The sequence below is a fragment of the Palaemon carinicauda genome, chromosome 15, assembly GCF_036898095.1.
Source record: "Palaemon carinicauda isolate YSFRI2023 chromosome 15, ASM3689809v2, whole genome shotgun sequence".
NCBI classification, from domain to species: Eukaryota; Metazoa; Arthropoda; class Malacostraca; order Decapoda; family Palaemonidae; genus Palaemon; species Palaemon carinicauda.
The window spans coordinates 69,068,207-69,094,486 of record NC_090739.1 but is presented as its reverse complement, the minus strand read 5'-3'; the positions used below and the strand labels follow the sequence as shown (position 1 = coordinate 69,094,486).

Genomic DNA, 26,280 nt, shown 5'->3' with positions numbered 1-26,280 from the left:
ATATGAGAGAAATAATTTTCAATTGTTATGGGTACTTACCCCACAATTGGTTTTTGAAATCCTAGAGTTTCTGACATATTGTCCAGCATCTCTTGAGTTTTTGGCTGCAACTTCAATAAGTACTTGAGAAATTGCCCAACCCACCAAGCAGCTGGATCACCATGTAGTCTAATCAGACGTTCAGAAATGTCTTGAGGAATAGCCAAAGGGAGATATGGTGGTCGTTGAGACAATGTATCAATAATAGGCAAGTCTAAAACTTGAGTTTCATTTGAACCTGAAAAAAAAAAATGAAATGAAATATCTGTAACCAATCATATCGATAAACAATGGAACCATTCTCTACAGAAATTTCTTTCACACAGCAATATAGTTGTAATTCTTGAGTACACTCGCGTTTTGAATAATATTTCTCAATCAAAGAAGTAACCTTACTTAGATTTCAAACCAGATACAATATTTGTTCATTAAAATAAGAATTTTACACATATACTGTACTCATCATTTGTTCAATCGAAATCTAGAGGGTCTTAATATCACAAATTTTAGAGTAATTTGTATTTTACCTAACTGTATAAACCCAACTCATTGATAAGACATTGATTTTAAGCGCAGCTGAAACTCGGCAGATAAAACTTATAATGAGGTGTCATCAATAACTGGTAATTACCGGTCAGTAGCATGGAAGACACGCCCCCTTTCCCGTACACTGATTAGTCACTTTAAGTGCATCTGGGATTTTCGGGAGAAAAAATTCAATCTGACATTAATGTAGCTAATAGCTAAAGGTGAGGCTTACTTGTAGCTACATTACACTACCTAGGATTCCAACACTTATACCCAAAGGAAGGGGAAGAGAGGAAATTGGCCAGACCCTCTTGCTCTCGACCTATAATTATGTTGTAACCACTATTTTAGATGTAATACCACCAGCTGAGGAGATCTGGAGAGGAACACTTTAAAGGAGACCCTCAAAACCATTCACCTTATCTAGCCACCAATGTAGGTCGATTTTGGTTTTATGGTCAATCGGTAATAAGGCAAGAGGGAAATCTGTGGTTTGCAACCAATTTCTCTTTAGACATCATTGCAACGATCATAGATGGAGAAGACTGTGAGGAACAAGTTTCTCTATTGATGACAAGTAACCTAGTAGCTGTTATTATTATTATTACTTGTTAAGCTACAACCGTAGTTGGAAAAGCAAGATGCTATAAGCCTAGGGGCCCCAACAGGGAAAATGGCCCAGTGAGGAAAGGAAACAAGGGAAAATAAAATATTTTAAGGCCATTAACATTAAACTATTTCCTATATAAACTATAGAAACTTTAACAAAACAAGAGGAAGAGAAATTAGATAGAATATTGTGCCCAAGTGTACCCTTAAGCATGAGAACTCTAACCCAAGACAGTGGAAGACCATGGTACAGAGGCTATGGCAATACCGAAGATTAGAGAACAATGGTTTGATTTGGGAGTGTCCTTCTCCTAGAAGAGCAGCTTACCATTATTGTGCTGGTATCTGAGCCCATTAAATGAAAATATGAGCTACTTTCATGAATCAGGTTACTCTGTCTTAGGATGGATAAACTTTCCGTTCTATATCTATGTCCATGCCCAGGTATATTATTCTTTGATTGGGAGAAAGCATGGATTTCTCTAGATTTATCATACTACCTAGATTGTGACAAAATGAGAGGAGTCTTTCCAATGATTAGAAAGTTGACTCTGAGGCTTCCAGTATTTGCAAGATGTCGGATCCGACAATTCCGTTGGCATTATCCTATGCTGATACCAACATAAATTTCTCGAGTGAATACCTGGGGGAGCAGTGGACTGCCCAAATCAAAGAGATTTAAGCTGAAAAATCTCGCTTCATAGAACAAAGCATAGATACTTTCTTGAAGAATGATTTTTGGGTATTTCAAAGTACAGTATGCATCCCTGAGACTGAGGGAGATCATAAAATCCTCCTTCCTCACTGCATTCCTAACCATGCTGGGCGCCTCCATCCTGAACCAAGTTTGGTGGATGAACTCGTTCGGTGCTGAGAGGTTTGTTATGGGTTTCTAATCCTGTGAAGTATTCTGAACCAAAATCAGATGGTGGAGAAACCCAGAGAACTGGCGTGGACCTCTTCCCAAGTGCCCTCTAGCAGCATAGTCTGCACCTCTGAACAAAGAGTAAGATCTTTTTCCATTACTTAGTGATAAAAGGACAACAAACTTGGAGTTGGCAGGGGAGAGCTGGTGAATGGGAGGCAGTATCCAAAACTGTGAACATACACCATCCACCTCTTACACTTCACTGCCAGGCCTTCTCCCATTGGCAGTGGCTGGATGGAGGAATTCCCAGCCCAAGCACGAATGAGGGCTTCACCTATCTTTCCCTCTTTGATTCTGATTCTGTCCCCTTCGCTGATGAAACATGACCATAGTCGGTAGGCTTCCGAGACATCAACTGTGCAGCCCTGGTCATTATTATTCAGCTCTAGTCTAGGAGCAGGGTTTCTTCATAAAGAAAACTAAAGCTCGATCTCGTACGAGGCCAAGAGCTGGTAACAGACATGAGAGCACTTGTAACCCATGCTAATTGGCACTGGTACAAGCGCAATTTAGTATTGGTTATGATCTCTGCATGCACCATCATCACGGACTCCGAGATCATCAGAGATGTGTAATTACTTTGATCGGAACTATTAAACATTGTCCTCCTTTTCAAGTGAAGCAGCAGCATTCGATCAAGAGCAATTCCTTTGGTACGAGACCAACAACAGTTGACAAACAGCATTTACCAAAGCCTGCTCCCAAGGGAACAACTTTTGGTATGCATCTTTTCCCTCCCTCTCCTTAAAGCTGAAGGATACTTTTGAATGAAAGGAAGATAAGAGTAAGGTCACTACTTCTACCGGTAGTGTGCACGCCCCTTTTATGACAGCATTTGTATCGCAAACCAATACATATCTTTGAGGAAGGAATGTTCTTGATAATTATTTTCTTGCCTCATGAAATTCACTGAAAACCAAAGAATTATAAAGTTTCTTGCTTTACTAGAAGGCAAAGGTAGGTTCTTATCAGATGAGCATAGGTTTCTAGAAGGGCGAATGCAAACAGTAGAGGGTCCCTGATATAGAGAGAGCAAGCCTCAGTGTTACGCACTTAAGTACGAAGAGGTGTGACATCGAGATCCAACGTGTGTCCATCGCTTGGGGAAGTACTTGCGATCAGAAGCTGGGGGGTCAACTGGTGAGTGGACTTGTGTCCAAATAGATAGGAGAGCACAAGCATGTGAATGCTATAAGTCAGATGAATGAGTGCAAATATATGGGCACGACCCACGATAAAAATAAAGGGGGTGCTAGATGAGGTGCTCCCATAGGAGCAAGCTCTAGCAAGCAGGTGCATAATAGCAAGAAGATGAGTGTGTGATCGCAGGCAGGCGAGATGGTGCAATTGATTGCGACAGTTAAAGTGGCACTTCCCTAGATATGCGCAACTGCGAGCATGTGGGGTGGCACTCTCTAGATACGTGCAATTGCGAACAGCTGACGTGAAAGCAAAGTAGTGCATTATCTCGCCACCTCTTTCTTCATCCTCGGTGAAGTATTGGACAACGCTATCTCTGCCACTGGGAGAGAAATAGTAGGGACTACTTATGTGTAACTACTAATCGTCCAATAGGTGAAAAGGAAAAGCGGCAGTCCCCTTTTTTCGACCGGCAGTGCATGTGCACACTCAGATGACCGAGTGCCTAGACCGAACATGCTTAGAGGCACGAACAGACACTTGTACAGTAGTTTCCTTCCGTTCAGTTAGCATTCTGATCTAAGTACAATGCCAGCAAAATTCAGGCATACTTCTTTATTGGCTATCCCCTATCTGTCTGGGAAGAGAATAGGAGAGCGCTGTGCACAAAGACAAGTCTTTCAAATGAGGGCGCCCATCATAATTGCTAGCTTTGCAATCATCAAACATGCATGAGTAATTGCAATCACTCGTTCAGGAAACCTGAGGAAATATCTCCCTTTGGGGAGAGTGCACTAAAGGAGGCATGCATGGATCCATGGGATCGCGTGAAACTCTGCGAGTGGATCCATGGGATCACGTGAAACTTTGTCACTGTGGGAGCTCACTGTTTTTGTGCACACCACAGGATTACTAATGTTAAAATGCTAGTATGAGAGCGAGGTATTGTTGTATTGGTGAGGCAGGGTTTTCTGATCTAGTAGGAGAAGGTCACGTGTAAAGGAACGCGTTCATCGGTAAACGATGATTTGGAGTCCAAACTTCCTGTGCGCGCGAAGACTCTCGAGTGTGAACATTAGCATGGGATGACGTGGGCCGCTCTGAAGATTTGCGCAAGCGAGGTCGCTCATTATACATAAGAGAACTACGGTATCTCTTCTGGGAAGAAGTTGTTCCCCCGTTACTGTCTTCTTCGTCGAACTTATAGGGAAGTCCAACTCTAGGGTGGAATATTAGCTGGTAGCTTGAGTTCAGGCCTAAGTCAATTTCATAAGATGCTGAAGTCTTATTCCCTTTGGAAAGATTAAGCACTAAGGCTAGACTTTCTCTGGAGGGAGTACTTTGTAACCCCAGATAATTCCCAAAGGCGTAGCACAGTGTCATCAACTAGAAGGATATCTGAAACTTTAAGAGACTCCTCCCGAGGGAGGAACTAACCTGTTTCGTTAAGGAAAACAGGCGAGTTTGCTGCCATGAGATTTGTCCTAGAGTTAATTTGCTGCCACTCTTCCCCATCTTGTCTCCTGGAGAGACCAGGAAGGCAGGGTCAGAGGGCAGAGTAGCACGGGTTGACAAAAAAGGTATAGCCGATTTATTCAACTTCGAGTATATGCCTGAGGGAAAAGAATCGAGCCTAGGCTTCTTCTTTCAACTCCTGCCATACATAGGCTACTGGGATGGTAAATACTCCCTACATTCCTCACAAGGGAAACCATGGGGCACATATGGCCCCTGCATGAAGGGCAAAAAGTATGAGGATCTACCTCATTACCACTCATAAAAGTACCGCATTTTTTTGACCAGCCCTGGGCCGGTCCACCTTGAGCATTGGTAAGCATACACACAAAATGAGAAAAAAAAAATGCAAGGTTCAAAGAGACGCCGATAGCATGTCTATGTCAAAGTGACTGTTCTGGCAAGGGGGGTGGGGCTTCCCCGCCACTGGCCAGTTATTACCGGCTACTGCCATTACCTCATAATAAGTTTTAACTGCCTACTTCCAATTACGCTTGAATCAATCTCCTATTAAAGGATGAAGATTTGTATTTGTTAGGAACAAACTTTTTATTTTCTAGTAAATTATATGATTCTTCTAGAATTTGCCCTTAAAATTCATGATAATTATACAGTATCAAATTAAATTTACCTGGCCAATGAGAGTGACTATATCCGGATGGATCTGTGCAACTTTCACTTAAAGGGTGAAAAACATCTTCCCACCCTGCATTGTTGTAGCGCCAGCCTCTCGATTTCAAAATTAAAGTTCGTTTTGTTCCATAAGCAACAATGAAGCAGTATACAACATGATGAATCTGGCAGCCATAACCACATCCCTGAAAAAAGGTTTATATCATATTTTTCCAGTTTTATATAGACCAGTGTGTTTCATAAGATTATTCAAAAGTTAAACAGCAGAATTCAATAATAAAAATGTCATTGGATAATCTACCAGGATATATGAAATAGAAAAATTAACCTGTAGAAGTATTAATTTTCAAATGTTTTTGTTTCTAGAGGTATGTACAGTTGGACACAGGAATTTCTGGCACACCTCACTCTGAAGAAGTGCACTGCCACACCCTTTCTGCATGGCAAGTTCTTGTGCTTAAGTCCTGCCCACCACCCCTGCCCTCTTTCCTTAAACTATCTGTTTTGTTACACAGTGAAGAAAGTGTATTAAGGGTACACTTCCTCAATATGAGGTGTGCCAGAAATTCCTGGGTCCATCTGTACCTCCTAAGTCAATATACTGTACAGTACTGTACTTCTCATAAGTGAAATTCAAATTCTTAACCATAATCAACTTACTTTGTTGAGATTACACACAAGTTTCTTAGCTTTGGGGCAATCAAGTGGGTGTTGCAGAGCATGCAATCTTCTTTGAACAAGATTACTGAGGTCAGCTGCTTCTTGTTCTCTCCATGATCCCAGCCCATCTAGGTTACTTAGACGCTTCAGATCTAGCTGAGTTACTCTGTAAAAAAATATTACTGGTGTTACTCAAAAGATGCCAAGTCTCAAAATATATATAAATAACCAATCCAGATTCAAGACAAAAACATCTTTAAGACATGCGCATACAAACATATCTTACCTAGTGTGATCAAGCCCTTCCTTTAAGATGCGATCAATGTGTGCAGTATAATCTCCATAAGCTTCGACCTTCTTCCGAAGCTGTTTCAACTGATCTGATATATACCACCAAGATTCTTGAACACCTTTTACCACATGTCTTCTTGTTTTTTCAAATTCTAGGGTTGGTGTAAAATCAGATGTACCTGTAAAACAAAAAATGTGCAGTGTACAGTAAAGTCAAATAAATATGAAAATTATGAGTAAAGGTTTCTGTAACTCAAAAAATTAGATACGAAAACTTGATTGTAACATAGCTGATGCTTAAGACTTTGAAAATACAGCAAACTACTGGGTTGCAACAATGCATGAAAATCTATATATTGACAAGCTTTATACTTCACAAATGCACAATGATTATAATATGGCTAAATTAAGGACATGCAGTTATATTTCTTAAGATGAAACAAACTTTCTCAGTTAATATGATGAAAATTATCAAATGCTTACATAACTAGTCAGTTTGAGTTAAGACCTCACAATCACTGGGGTCAGTAAGTTATCTAAGCAAAGCTATAAATATAAATAACACTTCCATGAAAATGTGAGGTGTAATCAAGTTCTAAAGAATCTACACAATGTAGCAGAAATGCGCCCCCCCCCACAAAAAAAAAAAAATTATATTAGATAAGAAAACTTACAGCAGATAAAATAAATAGAATATAAATATGGTGAAAGACAATGTGCCTATGTATCCTACTTCCATGTGTCTTGACGGATGACTAATGATTTGACTTTTTTTCAAATGCTTTGGTCACTTCTGTATTAGAAAAAAAATGTGTAGTACATAGATAAATTTGCTATCATAAAGTAAGATTCTACATATAGGATAAAATGATAGTACAATATACCTTGATAAACATTTCAAGCTCATAATAGCATAAAAGAAAAAAGCTGCTAAAATGTATACCACTTTTTTCAACATGTGTAAGAAAAAGGTTTTTTATTATTAACACCAAATACATTAAAATACAGTATTCCCAAACAAGAGCAGAAGCAAATAACTTTTCTTTAAATAGAAGAGGGGAAATGTTTTAAAACAAGTACTGTACTACATGAAATGCAAAGAAAAAATGCCCATGTGAATGTAAATAATTTTCTGGAATTCAAAACAAGAAAATTTGCAACACTCAGAAAAAGGCCAAAATAAATTTCTTCCAGTCACCAACTGACCTTGTTTTTGGTCTCCTGTAGCATCTGCTTGTTGGAGCATCCTTTGAGCATGTTCCAGTTTCTTTTGCAATTCTGCTACGACAGCTGGGTTACTTGCAGATAACTGGGAGTTTCCACCACCTCCCTCATTGTTTATGTAGCTGACTTGCCTGAAAATGGCAGTACCAAATATGCTGTTATAAAGAGATAGAAAGGCAAAAGCAAGAAATAAACTAATACAGTAGTATCAATGACAAATACAATTACAGTTATAATTACATCTAACATTTTACATGATTATATGTATAAGGTATATTTCCCCTAAATAGAACAAATACGCATAGCTTCATCAAACATTTCTTTTAAGACAATGCCATTGTAACTTAAAATTATCTGCTTTATGAAAGAAGCTTTTGCTGGTTAATCTTAAATATATTTCATAACATCAAATATACAGTATATAAAATTAACATATGTGTATTTTACAGTGATGTTAGGTCAAACATAATCTATAAAACCAATATAAAAATTCAGTCTCAATAACGTGACCTATTGGCAAGTACCTCATCTTTGCAAATGTAATGTCACAATGAATGTTATTTGAAAGTTATTTCCAAAAATATCCTTACAAGGCTACATTTGAGAGAGAGAGAGAGAGAGAGAGAGAGAGAGAGAGAGAGAGAGAGAGAGAGAGAGAGAGAGAGAGAGTTAAATGTACCCAGAATATATGACCTACTTTGTGAAATCTTGTAGGACTTGTCTGATATCATCATTCTGCTTCTTGAGTACGTCGAGTTCTTGGACAGCCCGCTGGAGTCGCTGAGACAGCCTGGGGTCGCTGGAGGAGGAAGGTGAGGGCGGCGCCATCAAAGCTACTCCGACCAGCCATATCACTCCGACGGCTCCTCCTATTCGCCAAGCCCATCCACTGATCCAACGCATAGCTCTACCTCTCTTCTATCGAAGCCTGAAATCACACCATTATATGTAGTAAATTGAAACCAAGTGTATATATTAATGAGAAAATTGCAATACACTTCAATAACGGGTTCCCTTCAAAACAAAGGTCAATTTTATCCAAGAATCTTATTTGAAAAGCGGATTTCCTTACAGATATATTTCCTGATAAAAAGGGACAATTAGAATTCAAAGGTCTTGGAAATTTAACGTGATCTTTTCACAAAACGTAAAATTATTCAAACAAAAAAAAGTAAACGACAGTTACAAGCTGAAAAGATAAAGTGAGCTTTATGGTAACAAAACACCAGTACTGACAATAACAAAAACACCTTAGGCAGTAATACGGTTATTGCCATTACTGAAACCAGTTCATAGCAGCCAAATTTACCCAGACAATGCGAAAATGGTAAGCGTACGTAAATAATAATGATGCACAGTGTTATAAATGTGACTTTAGGTATGGCTGTTAGGCGTACAAATGCTAGCAGTAACTAATTAATAATACTAATATAGCATAAACTACCAATGGGATGCCGACTTCAAAATCTGAAAACATTTCTATGACAGAAATCATGAACATGCGACTAACACGGATAATCACGATAATTTCAAAGTTAAAGAAAAGGCATTTTAAAATTATATTTCCATCACCATTAAAAAATTGCCTAGAGTACATTACATGACCGCTCATTTTATACAAAGATGATCGTGACCGAGGCTACAAACCAGTCTGCACCAATCAATGAGGAGTGATCCCAATGACAGGAGCAATCATTCGACTGTAAGTAGAAAAAACCGGCTGTTGTGTACGGCCAACCCTTCCCCCTTCCCCAGAATTGAATTTCTATTTCATGATCACTTGTATACTTTGCATATTCTTTGTTTTTTTTCAAGTACGTTACCCACCATAACTTACATCTATGATCCAAAGAATCACAATTAACCAGTGTAACCTTTAAAGTACCTTTACAGATACGCTGGGTCAAAACTTAACAGCTGCATAACATGGAAGGTTCGCATTATTTTGCAAAGTATCATGCGTGAAAATATCTAAAAAATACCCAAATTTCAAGTTCTATTCCCATCTGGTATCAAAGGTCCACATATTCTAATTCTCTACACGTCAAAAGTTTCGTTGTAATTCTATACCAAAGTCTAAGGTCCCTGAAAAGTAAGGGAAAAGTTCCCATTAATAACAATCTAAAGTAATTAATTTCCTTAGAAACGGGGTGGAATTACATTGTTAGTCCTAGATTTGCTTTTCCAACAAATATTAGAAACCTATACAACCACAACCATTATTCACGAGCCTACCAGGTAATATTCCCCTCACCATGTCAAATCTAAATATAAAAGACAACTCATTCTGTTCAGGGGAACGCGTTTAACAACGTTTGTGAATTTAATCGATTCTGACATTTATTCAAAAAGAAGAAGAAAAAGAAACGCAGTTACGCCTTCCTGGGCCTAGTGGTAGGCAAGGCCAATGGTGGCAGGTACATACGTACTTCTGGGCACTATGTGGATTCTGCCACCTTGAGAGCCAATCGATCTTCTTCTCTTCAACCCCCACCCCTGCTCCTCTAAACACTACTGTCTCCTTACAAGCACACACATTCATTTGCAGCATGCAATTTTAACATATTCAAAGAAACGTGTTTACATACTGACAGTTTAAGGACCGACGGTCGCTTTCAAGTATTCACAACCAGTACAATGAGATTCGTGAATTAGTTTTCTTAAAGAAAAGACATCCCTCGTTCCAGACAACCGCATCACCTAATGAACTCATTTTCCATTCCACAATCACGCCAAGTTCCTCATTCCCAACCTGGTAACAGCATGCCTTCCTTGGGTGGAATTCAAAACACAATAGGCGAACTTGGGTCCCAAACACAAAGGGTTGGCCTTTTCGAGAAGCCTTTGTTCCACACAAAGCCACAATGTTGATGATCTACTTTAGTCTTGAGGATGATCTGGCCTTTTGGGAGGCACAAAGGATGACATTTTCCTCCGATTCGATCTTCGTTATTCTTAACGGCGATTCATCAAATACTTAAGGTCGCTGGACAGTCTTCCAGCATCGGACGCGTTATTTCCAAACGGGATGGTACGCAAAATGTTCTACATTCTAGTCATGAAGTAACTGGTTTTGAAATTTTATTTCATGCAAATGTCGCTGATATTTATAGCCAATCTCTTTATTCATCTGTAATACCACGGGAAATTCTGGTTTTACTTAAACCTTTAAAATAACTGACATAGTAATAACACAATACAATTCGTATGGAAAACCGAAGATGACTTTCATAAATTCATGATTGATAAGTATAAAAAAAAAAAAACTTTGTATAGACAGAAGAAGCACACCGGATAAGTCAAATTCACGGATTTCCTTAAGATTGCGCACTTATTACACTTTTCCGGCATCGAAACGACAAACGACGAATGATAAAGAGTATGAAGTAAGGAGAGAGATAAGAGATATCGTCTATTGTTGTTTATACATTTAAAATTATGCACACAAAAATACAAATAAAAAATTATAATGAAATTTAATTCACGCAATCAGCAAAAAGAAGTGTTTCGATAATGTGGATTTGACAATAAATACCAGCTATGCAGTGTGATATGCAATACAACTAATTATGTATGCGATAAACTGATTTTATAGGTCCTGTAGAGAGTAGGTTTCCCCAACGTGATGAGACCAGAAAAGCAGTCCTTAAAAGTGAGTAAAGTACGGCAGTCGCAGACAAGGCGAAGACCCGAACAAGAAAATAAAAAAAAATAAAAAAATGAAACTTCATTAAGAGCAGGCAAGAACTTTAACCATTAAAAACCCAGTCTATTTATATTTTACTTTGTACAGTATACATACATACATACTGTACATACAAACATACATATAGGCGATATCTACCATGCTATGTGGTATATCTCAGTCAAGCTCTTCAGACTTATTCTATGGACCTTGATCTTAGTAATCCAGGTTTTCTAACGGTTATATAAGCGGATGGGCAATCTGGTGGAGTAATAAGAACTTTCGGTGTGTAAGAAATGCCCCCCCCCCCCACCTAAATCTCAATGGAGTCACTAGCAGCAGGGTGACGGATTGGGTTTAAGCGACCTTAAACCAAGGCGATAGACAATTTTTTTTTTTAGGCTTCTACTCCTGATGCCTGGCGGATAATCTTGCTGGAATTAAGTATGGACTGGCAGGGGTCACTTTCCTAAGTTAGATAGGCACTACACATCACAAGGAACTGAATGTGGCGCGAAGAGGCAAAATCTGATGAATGGGAGCTATGAGTGTTGGTGAAAACTAAAAAAATATATGACTTATTGCAATAATTACAGAGGCCTCACACTTATGTCCGTTGTTATAGAAATATATAGTGTGCTTATTCTAAAAACACTAGAGAGAAAGATTGATGAAAAGCTGAGAGATGAACAAGCAGGATTTAGAAAAGGTAGTTGTACTGACCAATGTTGTACAACAATTTGTATAGAAATCCTCTCTTGGTGGCATTTGTGGACTATGAAAGTCTTTGATACTGTGCACCCCCCAATTTGTGGAGAGTACTGCGTTATTATGGAGTTCCTCTTAAATATATAAATTTGATTAAGTCTGTTCATGAGCACAGCAAGTGCAAAGTTAATGTTAGTGGAGTCCTAGCAGATGAATTTCCAGTGAACAGTGGAGTTCTTCAAGGGAATGTGTTGTCGCATATGTTGTTTATCCTCCTCAAGGATTTTTTAATGCATATAACAGTTGGGGATGGTGGAGAAGGATTGGACCGGATAGGTAATATGAAATTATCTGACCTAAAGTATGCTGATGACGCTGTTCATATTAGCAGAACACCATACGCATATAAGGCAGGGCTCAAGATAATAGAAGAAGCTGGATTAATGAGGTAGAATCATTTAAATATTTAGGTAGTAGGTTGGCCAGGGCACCAGCCATCCGTTGAAATGCTACTGCTAGAGAGTTATGGGGTCTTTTGACTGGCCAGACAGTACTACATTGGATCCTTCTCTCTGTTTAAGGTTCACTTTGCCTTTGCCAACTCACACACACTGAATATTCTGGCATATTCTTCACATATCCTTCTCTGTCCTCATACACCTGACAACACAGATTACCAAACAATTCTTCTTCACTCCAGGGGTTACCGAACTGTAATTGTTCAGTGGCCACTTTCCTCTTGATAAGTATAGAAGAGAGACTAAAGCTATGGTAAGCAGATCTCTAGGAGAAGGACACTCCAAAATCAAACCATTGTTCTCTAGTCTTGGGTAGTGCTATAGCCTCTGTACCATGGTCTTCCACTGTCTTGACTTAGAGTTCTCTTGCTTGAGGATACACTTGAGCACACTACTCTATCTTATTTCTCTTCCTCTTGTTTTCTTAAAGTTTTTATAGTTTATATAGGAGATTTTATTTTAATGTTGTCATTCTTCTTAAAATAATTTATTTTCCTTTTTTCCTTTCCTCACTGGGCTACTTTCTCTGTTGGAGCCCTAGACTTATAGCATCCTGCTTTTCCAACTAGGGTTGTAGCGTAGCAAGTAATAATAATAATAATAATAATAATAATAATAATAATAATAATAATAATAATAAAGGGTCTTTAGCATTAGATTTCAATGAAAGATTAAAAAATCAAATCAGACAATGGCTAGGTTAAGTATAATTTGGAAATCTAGTCGCTTGCAATTATATATAAAAATCATGCTATATACCAGTTTAGTGAGATCGGTGTTACTGTATGGACATGAGTTGTTGGTATGGCAATGAAACAAGATCTAACAGATTTATTAAATTTGAGAACAAACCCTTCAGAGGAATATTAGGAGTTAAATGGCAGGACAGGATTAGAAATGAAAATATAAGAGAGATTACTCAAGTGCCATATGTGAACGAGATCATGGTGAGGGTTAGATGGAGATGGTTTGGATATGCTCTTTGTACGCCCCGAGATTAGTTCACCAAACTTTTCATTGGACTCCACAAGGCTTTAGAAGAGCTGGAAGACCCAGACCTACGTGGCTGAGGATTATGAAGCGTGAAGTAGGAAATGATGAATGGAGACGTATTGATTTAAAAGCTCAAGATAGAGACAACGGGCGATATAAAGCCAAGGCCCTTTGCATCAATAGGCGTAGATGATGAATACATACTGTGTGTATGTATATATATATATATATATATATATATATATATATATATATATATATATATAGAGAGAGAGAGAGAGAGAGAGAGAGAGAGAGAGAGAGAGAGAGAGAGAGAGAGAGAGAGAGAGAGAGAGAGAGAGAATCCATGTGCAATCTCAATGTTTACGAGATAATTCCTGCAAATTTCTAATAAGACCCAGCAGACTAGAGCATGATATCCATACCAAACACTTCCTTCGCTACGGTGGTAGTCTATGATTTTAAGTCATGTCTGATCCCACATATCTGACACAATCCGGACCTCCATCCACTGTTATCCGGTTAAAAGGGGATCCAAAACTAATACTTTATTACATGTCACACATAAGTTTTCTTCTCAGGTATCGCAGAGGATCGTGATGCATAATCCATGTTATGTACCTGCTGTGAATGTACTGTATTTTGGCTATATGAAATTACAAATTCTAAAAAATCGGAGGTTTTACACGCAGGATAAATAATGAGTTGTTTGGTCTTGCTATTCAAATAACAATAACTAAGTATATTTGTAAGTGTTCGCTATATAAAGGGTAGGAATCAGCAACGAGGTTAAATCAGTATGGAGTTTTTATAATTGACGGGGTATGCAATTTCAAACAAATATTAAGATGTGCTTTTATGTCAATTGTGACAGGCCAATATAACCACTTTTCGGTAAGCTTCACAAATATAAAAGTTCGACCCCATAATCATTAAGCTTGCGTGATAGGCGAAGGGACTGGGAATAATGCAAGGAATGACTTGATTGATAATACCTTAGCGATATTTAAAGTTATCGAAATGAAATAAAATTGAAAAGAATGGTGTATGAGTATGAATGTGCTTAAAAACGGATGAAATCCATATTGAGTATTTTAGTAAGTTTAGTAAGAACTGATGGTGAAAAATATCCATTGAGAGCTCTTAGAATATTAGTACACAAAACTAACAGTGGTTGGCAATCGCAAGTTACAACCTCTAATGGACACCAGGCAACTCTTGTTAAGGAAGAGAAGGGTGGACTCTCGGTGTGAACATATAACTATCCGCAGCAGAGATAAGGAACAATTAGAAGGTTTAATAAGACCAGAAATAAGGACACTACGAAGATGCGGTCAAAATTTTGCAGTAAGAGGACGGTGAAAAGATTTTTGAGGAGGTAAGGTTATGAAATTATGGAAATATAATTGAAGAAGATACACTGGCAATTAGTCCGTATAATGAATGAGAGATATTTGGCGGGGAAGAGGGTAGGGAGAACACTATAAATAACTTAACTGATCCGAGGTATGAAATAGTAGAATATTCTGTGAAGATGTATGAAGAGGATAAGAAGTCTTACAGAGGGACTTCAATATTGATTCAGCGTCATAGTTTTCTCTAAATGTAGTCCATTCAGTACAAGCTGCCTTGGAAACATAAGCGAACCTTACCAAATAGAACTCTAAGTTTATTCTAAAGTGGGGAATGCAATTCCGGTCAGTTTGGTAGGGCGAAGCTAAGAGGAGATGGGATTATCATTTTCCCTCCAATATGCAAATCTAGAAGTTTAACCCTACAAGGCACCACGTGTCCCAGAGAAAAAGTTTTCTAGTTGAAACACCTCCCTTGCGAACTTACAAACGTATACTTGTATGCATATAGCACTTTCTTACTGTCTAAAATTGCTTTAAAAGACTAATAAACTATACCACCTCTTCATCTGCACATATAAACTCGTCAAAACTCTATACTAACTAATGTTGAAGAAAAGCCCAGAAACAATGAAATTGTGCACTTTTACTCAAGAAAATAATAGTTCTTAAAGTAGGTCCTCAAAGTTAAGCACCTCCATAGGAAGTAGAAAATCACACAGACCATAATAATATCAAGATACTCCACTTAAAATGTTCTATTATTATATGATCTCAATGGTTTCATGCTTGTATCGGTGCATGAGAGAGAGAGAGAGAGAGAGAGAGAGAGAGAGAGAGAGAGAGAGAGAGAGAGAGACGATAATTGAGAATGATTCTAACATGTTTACGAAGTCAGGTGAACAAGCGAGCTTACAAGACAAGTAGGATCATAATATCTACAGTTATTGCAGTGCAATTTCACCATACTAACAGTTCATCCTTATTGATACCGCACTAGTAAGTAGTAGTAGGTTGGGCAGGGCACCAGCTCCCATTGAGATACTACCACTAGAGTTATTGGGTCCTTTGACTGGCCAGACAGTACAACATTGGACCCCCCTCTCTGGTTACGGCTCACTTTTCTTTGTCTACACATACACTGAATAGTCTGGGCTATTCTTTCCACATTCTCCTCTGACCTTATACACCTCACAACACTGAGATTACCAAACAATTCTTCTTCGCTCAAGGGGTTAATTACTGCACTGTAATTGTTCAGTTGCTACTTTCCTCTTGGAAAGAGTAAAAGAGACTCTTTAGCTATGGTAAGCAGCTCTCCTAGGAGAAGGACACTCTGAAATCAAACTATTGTTCTCTAGTCTTGGGTAGTGTCATAGCCTCCCACTGTCTTTGATTTAAGTTCTCTTGCTTGAGGGTACCCTCTGGCACACTGTTCTATCTTATTTCTTTTCCTCTTGTTTTTTTTAAGTTTTTATAGTTTATATATAAGAGATGTAATTTAATGTTGTGACCGTTCTTAAAATATTTCATTTTGATTGTTTATTACTACTCTTGTAGTTTATTTATTTCCTTTCCTCACTGGGCTATTTTTCCCTGCTGGAGCTTATAGCATCTTGCTTTTCCAACTAGGTTATAGCTTGGCTTGTAATGATATGATGATGATAATTACGATAGTCAAATAACACAAGTTCACATTCATAACCATTTGCTGTAAGGGCGAACATATATACAAACACATGGTTTGCATTTCAGTCACATTTAGCGAATTATATAAGTTCCAATTCAGGGGTTGAAATGATACATACAAATATGAACTGTATTACATGCTGTGTGGAACAGGTTACACTACAGTATACATATCGAACTTGATTTACAGCCGTTAAAGAACTGCATCCGAAACGAAATTTAGACAATCCATTTCAAGAATAAACGACGGCACCAAATTTGCGATTCAAATGTGCAAGAATTATGGCAATTTGGTTATTTCATAAAAGAGAGAGAGAGAGAGAGAGAGAGAGAGAGAGAGAGAGAGAGAGAGAGAGAGAGAAGAGAGAGAGAGAGAAAAAAAACTGTTGCGCGAGTGTTCATAAGGAACTTCAAATTGCAAGGCACAGTTCAGAATTAACGCTTATGGCTTTGGCGCCCTTTTCAGGAGCTGAGATATAAATATCAGAACGTTTAACCGGAAACTTATGATTGTCGTATAATTCTACGGCCTTTGTCTCCCTCCAAATTACTTTCCATTAACTTCAAGACTTTATCTTTATGATTTCATTTATTTCTGGCACAGACCTTTCTACGGTCCTTGAGAGAGAGAGAGAGAGAGGAGAGAGAGAGAGAGAGAGAGAGAGAGAGAGAGAGAGAGAAGAGAGAGAGAGAGAGAGAGAGAGAGAGAGAGAGAGAGAGAGAGAGAGAGAGAATAAATAAAAAATGGCAGTTTACAAAAGTTTAAGCTTAATTCATCATGGAATAATGGATCCTTTAGAGTAATTTCACGTTTTTTGTGCCTCCACTGCGTTCTTGCTTCTCAATTACTTCATAAAACGCCTAAAAGGAAAGACAAAATAGTAAAAGATTCTTTGTAATTCATCATTCCCGTTCCAACCCTCCACAATCTCTGGACGGACAGCAAAAGGACAAGGTTATAAAAATGGTGATCTTAGACTCGGAGGCTTAGTATGGCGCCAATCAGACAGATGTTTTTTTTTTCTTCTTTTAATTTTGCTTTCTCTGTTATATATTTATTTTTTAAGTGAACATTATCATTCATGTGGTGTGGGTCTCGTGAAATCTTTTGATAATGAGTCAGTGGAGTTTTTCAATATATGTTTTTTAAATGGCTTCTTTCCACATTACATACCATAATATATGAGATATATTACTTATGGATCTACTCAAATTATGTTACAAACCAACAATGTTACGTCTCCCTTACCTAAAGAAATATCACGATGACAAGGTCTGTTATTTATAATAATTTTTAAAGCAAGAAAAAGACTTAATAAAAACTAGGATATAACCAGTTAAATAACAATAGAAAATAACCAGCTAATTAAACCTAGGAAACAACCAGCAATTGAGACACTATAAAATGTTTACAGAAAGTTGTTTGACATCGCATTTAAAAACCTTCTTTACCTCCTTTTCGCTTCTTTTCTTCCATCTTTCTGTCATCCAACCTCATCTAACTTCTACCTCATACAGTAATTCTGGGGCTTCACTCTAAATGAACTTGGGCGCTGAAAGTCCCCTAAAGCAAACATTTAAAAAGACAATGCTATTTGAAAAAAAAAATGAGGCAGATCTAATCCCATTAAGTGCCAATACGAACTTGACTGTCAAATCTCCATAAAAGACTTGAAAATCTTAGCTATAACAAAACCAGGAATTTCTATTTACAGCAAAGCAATCAAGATAGATAGGGGTATGAAGAGGAGTCATCTCACAGAAAAAAAAAACCTGATATAAAACATACCTGATCTTGGATAGGAGACAGATTTCTATTTATAATGATCCGACTCCAATACGCAAAGACGAGAGAGAGAGAGAGAGAGAGAGAGAGAGAGGAGAGAGAGAGAGAGAGAGAGAGAGAGAGAGAGAGAGATCCCCTTCACACATGAATATTTCAATGACATTCTCACCCAGAACATCAAAATTTATCAAAAAAAAAAAAAACTTTCCTATGGGGAGATAAGATTATAATAAATTCAAAGATTTCTGTAACCTTTAAATGTGACACTCCTACCTCTGGGCTATCGCAATACGGATAGCTATGAACTAAAGAAGGTGAATAATTTTCTTCTTCTTCTTCTTCTCTCTCTCTCAAAACAAAAATACAGGTATATATAGATATCCAAGAATCAACTAAAGAATTCCTGGAAACCTTTCCGCGTCTTTTCCACTTTTCTTTGGCTCCTCCTCTCTATTCCTCAAACTCTCATTCTTTATCTGCGTCTCTCCAGGGATCCAGCTAACTCACAAAAGAAGGTCACACTACATTAATCATCCTTCTTTGTTTCTCCTGAATTATCATCCTTTCCATTGATCTCTCTCTCTCTCTCCTCTCTCTCTCTCTCTCTCTCTCTCTCTCTCTCTCTCTCTCTCTCTCTTTCTCTCGTTCAATGAATAATCATAATGCAAGGTGTGTTTGCAAAGCGAGATAACCCTGACAACACTTCATTCATACAAAGGGTATGCCGTTACAAGTCTCAATCCCCGTTGTTAGTTGGTAGTTAGTCGACTGCAGCGGATAGGGGCATAGATGAGTAGGTTACTAAACTCATTCCCTCCCAAAAATGCTCGGTATTACCTACTGAAGCAAGCCATATAAGGTGAAAAAGATGTATATATATATATATATATATATATATATATATATATATATATATATATATATATATATATATATATACACGCACAATGAAGACTAGTACAGTGGCAACGCATTCGCCTAGCATTCGAATGGCAGCAGATCGATCCCACCTGGACCATGAGTTTAAGCTGTTTACTGGGGAGGATACTGCTGTGGTTGGGCCCCACAGTGGGGAGTATGAGCTTGCCTGGCTACCGTTCTGGTGCGTATCTCTTCGAATGATACTGGAACTGAAATCATACACCATTACCTTACCTTTATGTATATACAAAAAAAAACCGGAAAGGATAAAAAAAAAATTCATAAATCTTCATTTGACCACGTTCTTGTCTCAAACAGAGAAAAACATCTACTAAAAGGCTTATTCAAAAGGGCTTCCATTTGAATTCATAACTAAACCAACCTATTAAGTAAACTACTTGCAAGAGTAAATACGCGTATGGTCTGCCAATGATAAAAGATAAACAAACTTTTAAATAACCCAGTTATATATCAAGAATCAATATTCGGAAACAACAACACGCATACAAAAATGGAAAGCAGACCCAACTCGTCCAAAACCCCCAAACACATGGAACGCCCTCAAAACTTTCAGACCTATAATCAAGACCAGTCAATAACGTTGGACTAGGAAGCCTTAAAAATAAGTTAAGGCCCGAGTAATGACTGAAATTACCCAGATTACGCAGGGGGAAACCTACCACTAAAATTCTGATGGACTTTGGAAAAATGAGAAGAGGTTAAGAAGACTGAGAAGGGAGGTTGAGAGTCGGAGATACTGGGGAGGAGTGAGGGAAGGCTGAATAATGATACTACGCAACGCTCAAGGAAAGTCAATAGTAAATAAGATTAAAATATTTTCCGAGAGCTTCCCTAAACTTGTATTAGTACGGTTGAAATGTAAAAGGATTAACCCAATTTACAAACAACGAAAGATTCGAAGAATATTGCTTTCGAAGTTTCTATTTTAATCAAAACGTTTGTATGGATATCCGAGACCTCACAGTACCCAAGCGTATTCTAGTCAAGAAAAGAAATCAAATTTTCTGGCCCAGGACGAAATCACTCAATCGAGGATCAATATACGAGACTGACCTCATTTAAACCAACAGATAATAAGGAATAGAAGTGGAATTTACAATGCTGGCTGCCTTTCTGAGAATAATTTGTTTATGAAAATCCAAAATAATAATAAAAAAAAAATTACATCATGACGGATACAGGTCATCCTGCCTCGAGTAGGTTGGAGTGGCCTATTGGAAAAGTTCCTGCCTAACGATATGCTGGACTGGGATTCGAGTCCCTCTCCCGCTCGATAATTCCTTGTAGTGCCTGCAACCTCACTATCATTGTGAGCTAAGGATGGGGGGGGGGGGGAGAGCGTATAGGTCTGCCTTCTGAGTCCTCAACAGCTATTATCTGGCCCTCCCTGGTCCTAGCTTGGGTGGAGAGGGGGCTTGGGCGCTGATCATATGTATATATGGTCCGAGTCTAGGGCACTGTCCTACTATCTAGGGTATTGTCACTGTCCCTTGTATTGCCTCTGCCACTCATTCATGAGCGGCCTTTAAACCTTAAACTGTGTTCAGGATTCTTTTGAAATAAGAGGTTCAAAATATTCGCGAATACTGAAATATCTACATTATGACGACTGTGACCATTCTCATGGTTACCAGAAATGGCTAACTGGGGACTACATTGAGGGTCACACGTGATTCTAACCGGATACGATGAAGACAATAAATAAATAGAAAGTCAAAATAGTAGTTCATCTTGAATTAAGCATTGGCTGACTGACAGCAGGTTGTATAAAATGAGCTAGTGAAGTTGCTAGCACTTTTAGGTAGCAATAAATTATTTCAGAATATTGAAGTTCGTGAATTGCAATCTTTTCCATTTCTTCCTCAAATTCCTTATATAATCAAAACTTATACAGTTCTAATTGTCTTTCTTTAAAAATTATATTGACTACGTATTTTTTACCACGTTAGCGCTAAACCTAAGGATAATAGTACATTCACAATGGCTAACAAAAATGTTTACGTAACAAAAATTTTATTTTGAAGGCAATTTCTTGCCAGACATTACAACGTATGCAAACGAACTGGATACTGACATGACAAATCAAGATATATTTTTTCTTCCCTAATTTAAACACGATTGCAATTCAGAAAGACCAACTTTTTCCTCGTGACACAAAAGGCCAGAAATTACAACAGTTCGACCAGAGAAATCTACTTTTCCTGAAAAGATGGGGATACCTTAACGTAGTGAAAGGTTTGTGTATCGCCATGATCAGCCAAGCTGTACGAGTCAGGGCCACCCATACTAGGTTGGTTTGCTGTGAACGATCACACAAAAGTCTCCCACAACCACCAATCGGCAATTGGTCAGCATGGTGATGAAAATGGCCAAACCCCATCATAAATAGTCATGCCTGAGGCCTTTGCCCTGCAGTTGATCAAACGGCAGCATTTGTTATTTTTGTTGTTGAAAAATAAAGACCACAAGAGTAGGGGGCAACACCAGTCAGGCTATCTTCTCCCACACTGCTCAGTAGAAACTTATAACCCCCAAACTACACGGTTCAGCGACTGTTCCTTCCTTATACAGACAAACTTAAAAAAAAAATGGCTTCCTTTTAATAGTATTCATAACATAAAACCTTCATTCTTTCTAAAGTCAGATCGTATGGCATCCATCATGGCTGGGCCCCGCCTTTCTTTCTTTCCTTCCTTCCGTCTTTCTCGGTTCTCCGGGGCTCGGCTGCAAAAGGATATTAACTTTGCAATCCGATTCTTTCTTGCATAAAGACGAAGGTTATATCAACGCATCGACAACCTCATGAAAAAACAAATTAGAACATTCTAATGAAATTGAATTGTTTGAACTAGCCAATACAACGGACACGTGAGAAGATTAAATAAAACATTTATAAACCACCAGTTGCAGGGACATGCTGTAGGACGAAAATATATATATATATATATATATATATATATATATATATATATATATATATATATATATATATATATATATATATATATATATATATATATATATATATATATATATATATATATATATATATATATATTGCAACAAACAATGAAGGCTTGAAAACAAATGTGAGAGAGAGAGAGAGAGAGCATCCGGACTCTCCAAGTCTCTATACCAAAGAACAAGGGGGGGGGGTAAAGAGGAGGGAGGAGGGAGGGGGAGGTAAATCAATACAAACCTCCGCAATCTCCCTCCTCCTGCCCTTCATCCCCTTCCAACCCCTTCATTATTCCTTCACCTCTCTTCCTCCCTTCGTTAAACCCCCTTTATTCCTTCCTTCCTTCCTTCCTTCCTTTCCCTTCAGGCTACGGTACCTTACGGCCTCTACCTCTACCTCGATCGCCTCCCCTCATAGAAACACTTTTATTTCCCTTCAATGTCCCAATTCCTCGTTCCTTCCACTTCTTCCTTTTTTTCCCGTAACAAGACCATTGATAATCCCCGCCGCTCGCAATAGGGAAAGAGACAATATTCTTGAGATGCTACATGTTTTACTGGTGACACATTGTCATTTTACTATGAATATAAACTTATTGATTCCACAACAAAAATAAAATTAATGGATCAAATAAAAACAAACGGAGCTTGAGATAAATGCGAGATTAACCAATTAAAACAAAAGCAACAACAACAACACCAACAACAACAATAAGACGCTTTATTGAGAGCATACCTTCCAATATCTACCCGTAAAGGCCCATATTTTCATTTACCGGAATCAGCTGATTCTTGATATGCGCAAGGAAGAGATGTGACCGTCTTGACACTTTGTAAGATTTTAAAATATAATGATCGTTAAACCCCATTAAAGAATTTACATCATGGATTTTCTATGGGTAATTTTTCTTCAAGTCGAAACAATTCAGATATCATAGAGGCAAACGAACGCACGCGCGCAAGTATGAAGAAAACAGCACCAATTTCCAACTATGTAGACGAAGGAAATAAAAATTGATTCAAAGGAGGAAAAATTTTCAGCGCCAGCTGTGATACATTCTGTTCACCCGTAACTGAGATATACAGCTATCATGCTCAGATAAGTAAACATCAAAACAACCTCTTTATAACATACCTAGCTGAGGTAATAATAATATACGTGATGACAACCACCTGAATAACAATAATAATAAGACAATTAATAAAAGAAGAAAGAATAAAAGTTAAAGCAATATATAAATTCATCCAAAATGTTTATACTTGCAACAAATATATCAATACACCTGTTAGCAATATGTTACAATTAAAAAACTACTGATGATATGAATAGTCTTTGCATTGGATCAGCAGAGTGCAGAACAATCAAAGACGGAAAATAAAGTTTTGTTACTAAGGATTTCCCATTTATAACCATTTTGAGATACTATAAATTAACTTTGAAAATTTAAGACTCGAATTATGATAATTCAAGAGCATTTGAGAGAGAGAGAGAGAGAGAGAGAGAGAGAGAGAGAGAGAGAGAGAGAGAGAGAGAGAGAGAGAGAGAGAGAGAGAGAGAGAGACTTGGTGCCCTGATCGATGATGGATCCTAGCTACTCAGATCATGGTATATTGATTAAGGTCATCTGACCCTGAACTCATTTACGACTTCAGCAACGCATCCTTGATGATCGAGCACAGTATCTCTACTACTTCTCTGGCGAGTGAACTTCGACGGCTAATTATTTAAGGCATTATAAACGTTGCATAAAAATACACTTCAATGGAAAATTCTTCACAAACCGAAAGGAAAGCATCACTGACTACGGAGCTTCTGAACAAATTGACATACAGTTGGAATTATTCAAGTAAGAAATGAAAATGTGCCGTAAAAGTTTGTTTCTTGATGACAGATCATTAAAGAATGATTCTTGAAATCACCCGAAATTTATAAGTAATTATATTTATCGATCCAATATGATTTAATTTAAAAGATATGGTCAAAGGAACAATATTTTACACTGTAGTGATCAGCATCACAAAGCCTTTTGAGTCCTCATCAAATTTTCTATCATATTTCCCATCATACTTCGATATCACAAAAGATTTTAGGAGAAATAGATTATAAAAGATATAAATGACTTTCACAATCTGAAGTCCTTTAATATATCGCCGCCGAATACAGGGAATGTCCTTTGACTTTCCGCCATCTTGGGATCAATTCCGTGTATTAAATTGCCCTTGATTGAGCACGCGGCTGAATCTCAATTGAACTTGTAGTGGAGCGGAATGCTTCTCTCTCTCTCTCTCTCTGCTCTGCAATAAACTAACAAGAGAAGAAAAAAGATGGGGAGAGTTCGGACAATTTACTGATATGAGAATTTAGTGACCGCACGCCTACGCTATAAATGTTTTATAAATATAAAATACTTTCCCCTTTTGTTGTGAAGGCCTGTGGTCTTTGTTAGTAAGGTACTTTTAAAGCCGTCTGACTGCTTGATTTACCTACACTGACACTACAAGTGTGGTCATTGTCACTGGAAATGAAGGCTTTATGAAAGAAATTTTCTACTTGGCGGTAACGGCTATTGGTAGCCTACTGCTCCAGTTCGGAGATTATGACACAAGCTCCATAATGCCAGGACGATCTTGAATAATACTGGCCACTAAATGGTCCCCTGCATTTATAAACTCGATTTGCCCAAGCTACAAGAAAAGATCACTTAGATGAAACCATATATATATATATATATATATATATATATATATATATATATATATATATATATATATATATATATATATATATATATATATATATAGTATATATATATGTGTATATGTATATATATATATATATATATATACATGTGTGTATACATGTGTGTGCGTGCACGTGTGAGTGTATTATTGCATGTAAAATCCCGATATGCTTCTAAATAACGCAACACTTTCTTATTATAACATTTGATTCAGCTTTTTTATATTTGCATATATCTTAGTTGAATTCTTATTGATGTAAGATTCATCGTGCATTCATTTAGCTATACAGTGAAACTATAATAAACACACTAAACTAAAAGATGAAATTACCAAAGCTATTTCAATTAAATTATTTACACGAGTAATCTCGCTGTAAATTTGGAAAGAAAGCGATAATTTTGTCGTTCATTATATTAATATTTACACGCATAAAATATCTATACATAACAATGTATAAAGTTGTATAAAGAAAAGCAGGAAATGGCTGGAGAGAATATCTAGACAAGAAAGTAGATAAGGCTGACAAAGCTATGAATTCAGGGAGTGGCTATGATGTAAGACTAGCTCATAAAATTAAATGAAATCTCTAAGGGGACAAAAACGAAGAAGCATATATCCATCAAAAAGAGAGAAGGATCTGTTATAACAACAGAAGACGAAGAAAGGCAACGCTGCATGGAACACTTTAGTTAGGTAATGAATAGGAGATATGAAGGGAATAATTTGATTGACATATCTGAAGCTGAGGAAGACCTTGATGTGCCCATGAATTAATTCAGTGTGTTTGAAGTCGAAGCTATCATTAAAAACCTCAAGAGATGGAAAGCGCCTGAATACGATGGAATAATTGCTCAGATGATTTTGGCCGAAAATTAATTGACTCCCAAAATACTTATAAGATTATTTTGTAGAATGTGGCATGAAGAGACAAAACCTGATGAATGGGACCGAGGAGTGCTGGTGAAAAAAAAAAAAAAAAAAAAAAAAAAACTGACTGCAATTATCACAGGGGCATCACACTTACGTCAGTTGTCATGAAAATTTATAGTAGGATTATTCTAAAGACTAGAGAGAAAGACTGAAGAAAGGCTGAGATACGACCAAGCAGGATTTCGAAAAAAAGTTGTACTGACCAAATTTTCATTTTAAGATATGTGGTATAGCAATGTGTAGAATATAGAAATCCGCTTTTGATGGCACTTGTGGACTATGAAAAAGCCTTTGATAGTATGCACCGGCCAATTTTGTGGAGAGTCTTATGTTACTATGGAGTTCCTCTTCAATATGTAAATTTGATTAATTCTGTTCATGAGCATAGTAAGTGCAATATAGGTTAGTGG

The 26,280-nt window shown here is 37.5% G+C and overlaps 1 protein-coding gene across 6 annotated transcripts in view; it reads right to left on the bottom strand.

Annotated features, from left to right (window-relative positions):
* FucT6 (alpha-(1,6)-fucosyltransferase) overlaps positions 1 to 26,280 on the bottom strand; it is a 606,841-nt gene that overhangs the window by 29,896 nt on the left and 550,665 nt on the right. For 5 of the 6 annotated variants that reach the window (XM_068388480.1, XM_068388481.1, XM_068388483.1 and 2 more), the window contains 6 exons: positions 8,265 to 8,495; positions 7,550 to 7,722; positions 6,339 to 6,522; positions 6,053 to 6,218; positions 5,391 to 5,577; positions 40 to 277 (listed from right to left, as the gene is read on the bottom strand). In XM_068388480.1, the coding sequence (XP_068244581.1) occupies positions 40 to 277; positions 5,391 to 5,577; positions 6,053 to 6,218; positions 6,339 to 6,522; positions 7,550 to 7,722; positions 8,265 to 8,470 (1,154 nt within the window). In that variant the 5' untranslated portion in view covers positions 8,471 to 8,495. The remainder of the gene's footprint in view (positions 1 to 39; positions 278 to 5,390; positions 5,578 to 6,052; positions 6,219 to 6,338; positions 6,523 to 7,549; positions 7,723 to 8,264; positions 8,496 to 26,280) is intronic. The other variant, XM_068388485.1, reaches the window with a different exon arrangement.